General features: G+C 50.1%; 1 protein-coding gene across 1 annotated transcript in view; it reads left to right on the top strand.

Annotated features, from left to right (window-relative positions):
- MYOM2 (myomesin 2) overlaps positions 1-6,553 on the top strand; it is a 14,996-nt gene extending 8,443 nt beyond the window's left edge. The window contains exons 5-9 of the mRNA XM_028481607.2: positions 2,066-2,229; positions 2,480-2,516; positions 3,395-3,417; positions 4,513-4,568; positions 5,613-6,553. Coding sequence (XP_028337408.1) covers positions 2,066-2,229; positions 2,480-2,516; positions 3,395-3,417; positions 4,513-4,568; positions 5,613-5,930 — 598 coding nt within the window. The 3' untranslated portion in view covers positions 5,931-6,553. The remainder of the gene's footprint in view (positions 1-2,065; positions 2,230-2,479; positions 2,517-3,394; positions 3,418-4,512; positions 4,569-5,612) is intronic.
- The last annotated feature ends 2,548 nt before the right edge of the window (positions 6,554-9,101 follow it).

The following is a 9,101-nucleotide window of genomic DNA, read 5'->3' as shown; positions in this document are numbered from 1 at the left end:
GCACCGCAACGAAGAGTAGCCCCCGCTCGCCACAACTAGAGAAAGCCCACGTGCAGCAACGAGGACCCAACACAACCAAAAATAAAGAAATAAGTAAATAAATAAATAAATTTATTTTTTAAAAAAGAAAGAAATACAATGTGCTGCTGGATGCTAAATGGCCCACCTAACAGAGTCAGGGACGCCCAAAGGAGACTCGAGCTGTGGACCTGAACATTCTGTGCCAGTGGGTGGCGAGAAATGTTCTTTGACGAAATGCTGAGTAAGACATCGAGGGCCACTTAGAAGAAGGGCAGAAACCTATTTCAAAGGAGTTAGAAGCATACAAGGGGAACTCAGCAGACATGTCCCTTCGCAAAAGGATTTTGTTCTTTTGCTCAAAGGTGAAATTACTCTGTCATCGAGAAAGGGCTAGACCTCAAATTGCTAAGTATGGGCCACTGAAGACTTAGAAGCATCACAGCCACTGAAGACGCCGCGTGGCCTCTTTATAGAAGAAAACACTTTGGATTTTAATTCAACTGGGAAATTTCGCATGCAGAGGCCCCTGAAATCTCAGTGAGGCCTGGAGCTCCCCGGGGGAGGGGAGATGCGAGGCTGCCACGCAGGTGCGCCCACCACCCCTCCCCACCCTCTCCTCCAGCCCCTCCCTACCCCCTGCAGGGACCCATCTCCTGGGTTTCTTTCACACAAATGAGCAGACGCACCTAGGCTTTCTTCCATCCTCCTCTTTCTTACCTTAACGTAAGATGTTTTAAATTTAATTGGGAGTGAAGGGATTTGGTCATGTTTTGTGATCAAATAATAAAACCAAGGAAGAGGTTTTATCTGACTTGGCCCATTTAAGTCCCAAAACAATAACAAACAAACAGTCCTTTGAGCCAAAGTCACTGTCTAGGGGGTAACAGTGATAACACATTCAATGCAGCCAGCAGCTGTCCTTTGCTACCAGGACTTGTTTGCCCTCTTATAAGTTGGCTAATTCAGCAGAAGCCAGCCATAGCGGATGTAGGGTGAGGGTGGGACTGCTGATCAGGGAGGGTTCTGGAATTCACCCCAGGGGTGGAGCCAGGCTGGGAGCTCTGAGCTGGGAGGGGGAGCCACGTGGAGGGGGGGGTGTCTGCTGCTGGCCCTCTGCTGGCGGGTGGCTTCACATGGTGTCTGGGAACAGCATTTGTGCCCGGTCCAGCAAGGCGTCGGGGCTGTGACAGAGGCGGGGTCAGAACTCAGGTCAGGGCTTAGGATGGAAGGCGGGTGGCTCCTTTCTGGAGCTGAGCTCAGTGTCACGCGCCAGGCCGTGCACATGCTGGCTCAGGGAGCCGTGAGCTCCTGCGCTAGAGCCCAGGTGGGGTTAGGGCTCTGAGGAGGGCGCCCAGCGGGTTGCGTGTGGTTTGGCGTTTGGTGGACCCCTCGTCCTCCTCCAGTGCAGCATTTACCCCTCGCCCTGGCTGAGCCGATGCCGCGGTAATTCTCCTTTTGTGGCTGGATTGTTTAACTCAGCATAATGTCCTCCAGGCCCACCCATGTTGTAGCAGATGTCAGAATTTCCTCCCTTTTTAAGTCTGAATAATATTCTGTTATATGGATGGACCACAGTTGGTTTACCCATCATCTGTCGATGGACACTTGGGTTGTTTCTACCTTTTGGCTACTGTGAGTCATGCTGTTGTGAACATGAGTGACCGAATATTTGTTGGAGCCCCTGCCGTCAATTCTTTTGGGCGTGCATCCACTGGATCACACGGTGACTCTATTTTTAACTTTTTGAGCAGAAAAATGCCATACTGTCTAGAGTATTTGATAGTCTGTTACCTATTACCAAGAAGCATATGTTAAACCACAAGGTATCTTTAAAAACTAAGTATCAGATTTAATTTCAGAAGGTTTTCAGAGCTGAGCTGCTGATGTAGTTAGTAAATGTATAATATCCAGAAAAATCTATGATGACATCAGCTCCAGCAAGTTAGAGGAAGCTCTCCCTGAAAGACGTGTAATACTGCCCCACAGGTATCTTACATATAATATGAGATTCTAAATTGAGTATGTCCCTGTGACTTTTTCAAAGGGATGCTAAGATCGCATCGAGTGAGCACATGAGGGTTGGTGGGAGTGAGGAGATGGCCTGGCTGAAGATCTGCGAGCCCACCGAGAAGGATAAAGGGAGATACACCTTCGAGATTTTTGACGGCAAAAATAACCATCAGCGGTCACTTGACCTGTCTGGTCAAGGTAAGATCAGTATTCTTTAGCACCTAATAATTTTGAACTTAGGGATTACCTTAGTGATCAAGGATGCTGAGAGGGAAACAATCTGATTTTACCATTTTCATTCAGAGAAGATTACTTTATTCATTTGGCTATTTCATTAAGCAAACCCATCAGTTTTCATTAAGCAAACTCACGAGCAGAGCAGCTAAGGGAATGAATAAAAGCCGAACACATTCAAACAGTTACTAACGTACAAAGTATTTCCTTGCAGCTTTTGATGAAGCGTTTGCCGAATTCCAGCAGCTCAAGTAAGACTTGCATGCTTGGCTATTATGTTTCCGTCTGGGGTCCAGTTGACGTGCTGTCATTTTGGCTGAGTGTGGGAACATCTATGGATGCGTAGCTGACCCAAGAAATGTGATGCTCTTAGGAACTGGGATTAAAAATAACCATTTAAACCATTCAGTATCTAGAAGAAGGCATTCTTCTAAACTGTAAATGCATCTATCAATTAACTTTAGAGTTATAATAACCCTGGGTTAATTTAAATGAATTTAAATGCTGAATTTCTGAAATAGGTATAATTATAGCAACATCACACAGAGCAATTTTTTAATGTTATATATTTAGGTTCTTTTTAAAGACTTTATATTTCTAGGGCACTTTTAGGTTCACAGCAAAATTGAGAGGAAGGTACAGAAAATTCTCATTTCTTTTTAGCTGAACAATATCCCAGTGTTTAGAGCAACTTTTGAAAGAATAACTGGGGATTTCTAAACATGTGTCTAAATTTTAGAGCATCCGACACCGAGAACAGTCTTTGTCCCATACTAGGTTATTCAGTAAATATTTGTTGAATGGATGAGTGGACGATTTAGGTAAATCAAATACCAACATTTTCAAAAATATCTAAAAATCTCCAATGTAATCTGGTGGAAAAAGAAACTTTTCTGTGAGTTTTATCCGCTGGAAGACAGAGCAGTGGGAAACGGTAGGAAAAGTACATGCATACGGGTCCTCAGACCCCGTGACCCAAATGCGTTCTTCTAGGAGAAGCAAACACGTTTCCTCCTTCATTTTGCTTTTATTATCTCTAGCAAACCTCTGAAATGTGTGATGCTTATGGTTGATAGCATTTGCTCATGACTCTTTTATTCTCTGCTCTCTGCCCCCCTTTAATTTTCAGGGCAGCTGCTTTTGCAGAGAGAAGTAAGTACCTGTTAGATTCTAACGAGCACAAAATATTTTGGGTGGGGCAGAGGGTCTGTACTTAAGACTGTTCATTTTGTGCATTAAATAATAGACGGCAAATGCTGTCGCCTGCTTGGAAACCCTCAGGACTGTCCACAGCCCCTGCTGCTTTCACCTGCTCATCCCCTGCTTTCCTACAGCCTGCCTTCCCCCTCCCCCCACCCCCGGCCTCCTTTCTGCCTTCACCTTCCACCACCTGTTCTGTGTCCTTCCACGAGCTGGTCGGTCAGGAGCGGCCGCCGGAGGAGGCTCAGGACAGGCCCAGGAAGGACGGTTTGTTGGGCTCTCGGGTCCTAGAGGCAGGGCCACGCCGGGCACGTGGGGAGATGGCCAGGGGGTCAGGGGGTGGAGGACAGGACGGAGGGAAGACTGAGGGCACGGCCTTTACTGGGGTTTCCAGGGGAAAGGCAGGCGGGGCGGGGGGAACACGCACGCTTGGCTGCTTTTAGTGATTTTGCCGGGCTTTGGGTGACAGGGCTGCCCCGAGCCTCCGGGCACCCGGCCCGGGTGTTTCGGGCAGAGGAGTGTCACCTCCCCGGGGGCGGGGCGGGCGGAGGAGGCCGGGCCTGGCCGGGCTGTTGGCATAGGTCAGAGGCGGGCTCCTGGCTGGGCCCTTGGCTGGCAGGGGGTTGTCTCTGCCCAGCCAGGCGGGACTTACGATGTCAGAGCATCACAGTGGACAGAAAATGAAAATAGACCTGCAGTACACCCCCCTGCAAAATCCCCTCTCCAGAGGCCAGGCCCCCAGTTCCTGACCAAATTACAGGAGGACGGGGTCTGCCCTGCGCCGAGCCCCTGGTGAGACCTTCCTCCTCACGCCGGCTCGCAGCCGGGCCGCGTTTCCTCCCGACCGTTTCGCGACCCCGTGCTCGGCGTCACTCAGCCCCTGCTCCCCCGCTGCACCTTAGCACGGGCCCCCCTCCGGTGTGCCTTGCCCTGTGTCCTCTCCCGGGCCAGCGCTCCTGTTGTGTCCCTCGACGCTCAGCCCAGGGCCCGACCCCCAGGATCGTCCCCACGGACGGTTTTCTCAGCCGAGTCCCTTTGCTCTTGCAGATCGCGGCAAGGTGCTCGGCGGCTTGCCTGACGTGGTGACCATAATGGAGGGAAAGGTGAGGGCAGGCAACGGGGTGCCCAGGGAGGGCGGCCGAAGCCGGGGGTCCCCACGGCAGGCCCAGTGCCAGCAGGCTGGTGGGGGAAGGTGGGCGTCCTGGGTCCTGCTGGGCCCAGGCCGCCTCTGGGAAACTTGCGTCCTCAAAGGGGGGAATAGTCCAACCCTCCGAATGCACACAGAGCACCTCTCCCACCACGGGGAGACACGTTACATGGTGTGTTTGTGACACCCGGTGTTTCCAGCCCCGGTGTCCACCTGGCTCTGACGCCACGGGTCCCAGGGCCGGTCGAGGGCGTGAGTGAAGGGGCGGGCGGGCGGGCCTCCCCCCACACCCTCGCCCGCGCGACCCACCCGCCTCGTGGGAAGGTGGGAGCCTCCTTGTCAAGTGTGAAATAAAAAGAACCGTCTCCGCTCCAGCTGTCAAGGTCATTTGGGGGTGTATAAGGGAAACCAGTTATTGGAGTTCTAATCGGTCACCTGTCACTGAATTACTGATATCTAACTGGTATTTCTCTGGGTGCTTGAGTGATTCCATCTCAGTGTCATGGGGACATAGCTACTTGAGAGAATTGTGATGAGGCCAGAACACGAAAATGTAGAGCCCTTTTCTTTAGCAGCTGAGGAAAGCCTGGCGAGCTGTACCTGGAGGTCGTGGATTAAGGGTTAGCACTAGTTTTACTTTATCCTGGACCGAAAGCTTTGCTAAGTGTCCACAGTGCAGTTTATCATAAGACAATGCAGTCTCCGGATTTGCCAGAAGAACTGGTAAAGGGAACCATGACTCTGAATATAAAGGGAATTTAGAACCAGGCTAAAAATATTTTGAGTTTTCTCTCCAGCTGCCCCAGGAAGCTGTGAACTTCCTGCTCTTTTTGGATCCCTGGTGTCTAGTGTGGTGCCTACATACGTAAAGAGCGTGTTGACTAAATAAATGTCCTGAAGGGCAGATCAATAGCCGAGTGGGTGGAGGGCCCAGGCTGCTCGGAGGCCACCAGGCTTTTCTTTCTCTAACTCTCCCCTCTCTGCCCACCCTCCCCCCAAGACCTTGAACCTGACCTGCACGGTGTTCGGGAACCCGGACCCGGATGTGGTGTGGTTCAAGAACGACAGGGACATCGAGCTGAGCGACCACTTCTTGGTCAAGGTGGAGCAGGCCAAGTATGTCAGCATGACCATCAAGGGCGTGACCTCCGAGGACTCGGGCAAGTACAGCATCCACGTCAAGAACAAGTACGGGGGCGAGAAGATCGACGTGACGGTCAGTGTGTACAAGCACGGGGAGAAGATCCCCGACGTGGTGCTGCCCCAGCAGGCCAAGCCCAAGCTCATCCCCGCGTCCGCGTCCTCGCCCAGCCAGTGAGGGGCGGCCCGGGAGCCAGACGGCGCGGGCGCTTGTTCCCAGCAGGTGGCGAGGGCCCGCGGCGTCCAGCGTGGCTTGACAGTCAATCGTGCGTTACGGTTTTAGTCTTCATGTTTGGTGATTAGGGGTTTCTGTCCTTCTAAGCGGAAACGCGGATGTTTTCCGGGAGGCTGCACCGCTGTGTCTGCAGGCGCTGGACGGGGTGGGTTGGAGGTGAGATGACGTTGCGCTGGGGTCGTGCCCTCTAGTGCCCTCAGGCCTAGGGGCTCTGAAATGCTGGTGGGACAGCGTGTGTGCCTCCGTACTCTCAGCTCTCTCTTGCTTCAGGTGAATAAAACTTTAAAAGGCAACTTGCGGTGTCTCTCCTGTACCATCGCGTCCCCAGCACATCTGCCTGCTCCCCTCTGGCTTGTTTAATTACCGGGCACGGTGCAGCTTCACAGCTGGAACAAGCAGGTGATGCACCCCAAGCCGGGAGCCTGGGGCGGGCACCAGACTCCCAGCACAGCCCGCTACCCCCAGCAGCTTCCCCGTCAGGACTTGGGCCCGAGGCTACTGGACTGGGAAGGTGACATCTCATGCGGACTTAGAAATGTCCCCTGGATGTAAAATCACTGTCAGGAAAACAAAATACATAGATGGCCGCGTGCTTTTTGAGTGTGTTAATTAAGGCATTTCGAAGGGAAGAAAACTCATTTGAAACCATCACAGTAGTGGTCATGGGGGAAAAAGTGAAACTTAGCAGTTTACAGAAGATCTCTTGGTGAAGATTTTAAAATGTGTGGGATCAACATATCCTTTCTCTGAACTTTTCTCCCTTTTTCGGAAAGAGGCTGAAATTCCTCTGGCATAAAAATCCTATCTCCGTATTTTAGTTTTGTATTAAACATATTGCTCCGTAACAGAGAAAGCTTTGAGAGTCCAGAATATTCTCTCTCTGTGTCATTAAGGCCAATCCAAACTCTATGACATTGGATTATATTTTCCTAAGGTAATCAAAGAAATCCTGAAATGTAAGCACGTCCCTCAACGCCAGCCAGCTGAGCAGGCTTCTGGGAGTCTGGATACGAATTTTTAAAATCATTTTTACCTCTTCTGTTGTACAGGTGATCTTTAGCTGAGTTTCTTATTACTGCAAAGTCCACCAGTGTTTCCAAGAACATCGTTGGCAAGGGTAGACCCAGGCAGATTTCTCTATATTTGACCTTTATTTAGTTAGAAAGAACTTGCTTATTTTTTAGTTTAAGTAGTCATTTTTGTTTAGCCATGGTAAAATTCCCTCTGGGTCCCAAGCCCTGGGAATCTGGGGTAGATGGGGTTCCTGGTCTGAGTCCAAAACTTGAGAAAAAGGCGCTCCGAGGTCGAGGGCAGGAGCAGACCGGACGTCGAATTCCCTTTCCCCGATTCTTTGTTCTGTTCGGGCTCTCAGTGGATTGGATGAAGCCGCCCTCACTGGGGAGGGTGATCTGCAGACTGAGATTGCCGATCTCCTCCAGACACACGACCTCACAGACACGCCCAGAAACACTGTTCTCCCAGCTCTCTGGGTATCCCTCAGCCCTGCCCAGGTGACACACAGAATCAGCCAGCCCACTACCACAGGGCGCGGTGGCCTCCCCGGGGGGGCACGTCCAGAAGCACAATATCCCACCGTCCTTCACTGGAAGTTGAATTTCATCGTACGACCCGGGGTAGCTGCTCCGCGTCCCTGTGCAGCTCACAGGCCACCATCTGCGGGGGCACTTTAGGACCACGTAAACACCCTGCTCCTTGGCGCTTTCCCACCCGGATTTAGTGCCCACTGATGAGTCTCGTTGAATCCGTCTTCGTTCCCATGGTTGAGGAGGGTGACGCTTCCGGCAGCTGCACCCTCCAGGCTTCTTACTCAGCATCCGGCTCTGGGCAAGGGTCCCCTCCCCGTCGGCGTGGGTTTATGTGTTGTGTTTGTGTCTATGTGAATGTCTGTATTTATCTATCATCCTCAGATTGGACCTACAGGTTCCTATTTTATTCAGTGGATTGTAATATTTTACTGTCTTTATTTATTCTTATTCCCAAATTGTCCAAACTCAGCCTGAATACCATGTTCTGTGTTTGGCACCTGGTGTGGGGAGTCCCCTTTCTGGGGTTTTTTTTCTGGGTGTCACCCGTACCTCTGACCTCTCAGCATCCACAGGCTGGAATTTTGTGAGGACTTTCCTCCTAGTCATTTGAAGTTTGCGGTGACCTTTGTCCCCTAATACTGCAGATGTCAAGTTCACATGTGGCTTCATTTTCACTCCTGCCTCAGTATGAAAGCTCGTGATGAGACACATCTGCCTCTGTTTCACGACCTCAGGCCTTGGTAAGGACGACTCCTTGCAGAAACGCGGTGCGTGGAGCCCAGGTCCAGCACCGAGTTCCAGCTCAGCGAACAGCCAGCTTTTTATTACGGGCAATTCATTTGGATTCTTTTTTTTGGGAAAACATAATATTTAATTATCATAGCATACGGTACTTTTTTTTTAAGGTAGAATAAAGGTTTAATAAAAACATAAAACACAATCAGACACAAAGACAGATGAAAATACCCTCCCATGTACCTTTTTTTTTTTTGCAATCCTATCATAAATGGTATACATTTTTTTATACAGCAGGTTCTTATTAGTTACCTATTTTATACATATTGGTGTCTACATGTCAATCCCAATCTCCCAGTTCATCCACCCACCACCCCCCTCCACACTTGGATTATTTTAAGTCTTGTTTTCTTGTATCTACAAAAATGGAGGAAAATGACGCTTTTTATGAGTGAGTGTGATATGTATTCTGATAGCTCAGTTATAGAAAGAGTGAATTTCAGATTCATATGATTATGAAATGTGGTAGGTGAGGGTGGAATGGGGGCTTTTAAAGAAATCAACCATCAGTTAAAAATGTCTAGTTCTCTGGCCATCTCATGAGAATTGTTAGGTATAAATGCATCTGAATCAACCATGGAAGAAGGCTTCATCTGGGAGAACAGGTTGAGCAGGTGGGAGTGTAAAGGATTGAAGTATGGCTCGGCATTTGTAAAAATGACGCTTCCCCAGACTGATGATGTCACCAGACATCAGCTTCCAGAACTGAGACAGGACCTACTCAGGGGACCCCAGACCGAAACATTGTTTTGTAGCTTAAACATTCCTACTA

This window comes from Physeter macrocephalus, chromosome 20 (assembly GCF_002837175.3).
Source record: "Physeter macrocephalus isolate SW-GA chromosome 20, ASM283717v5, whole genome shotgun sequence".
Classification (NCBI taxonomy): Eukaryota; Metazoa; Chordata; class Mammalia; order Artiodactyla; family Physeteridae; genus Physeter; species Physeter macrocephalus.
Note: the sequence above shows the minus strand (reverse complement) of the source record. Positions and strands in the feature narration are given on the sequence as shown.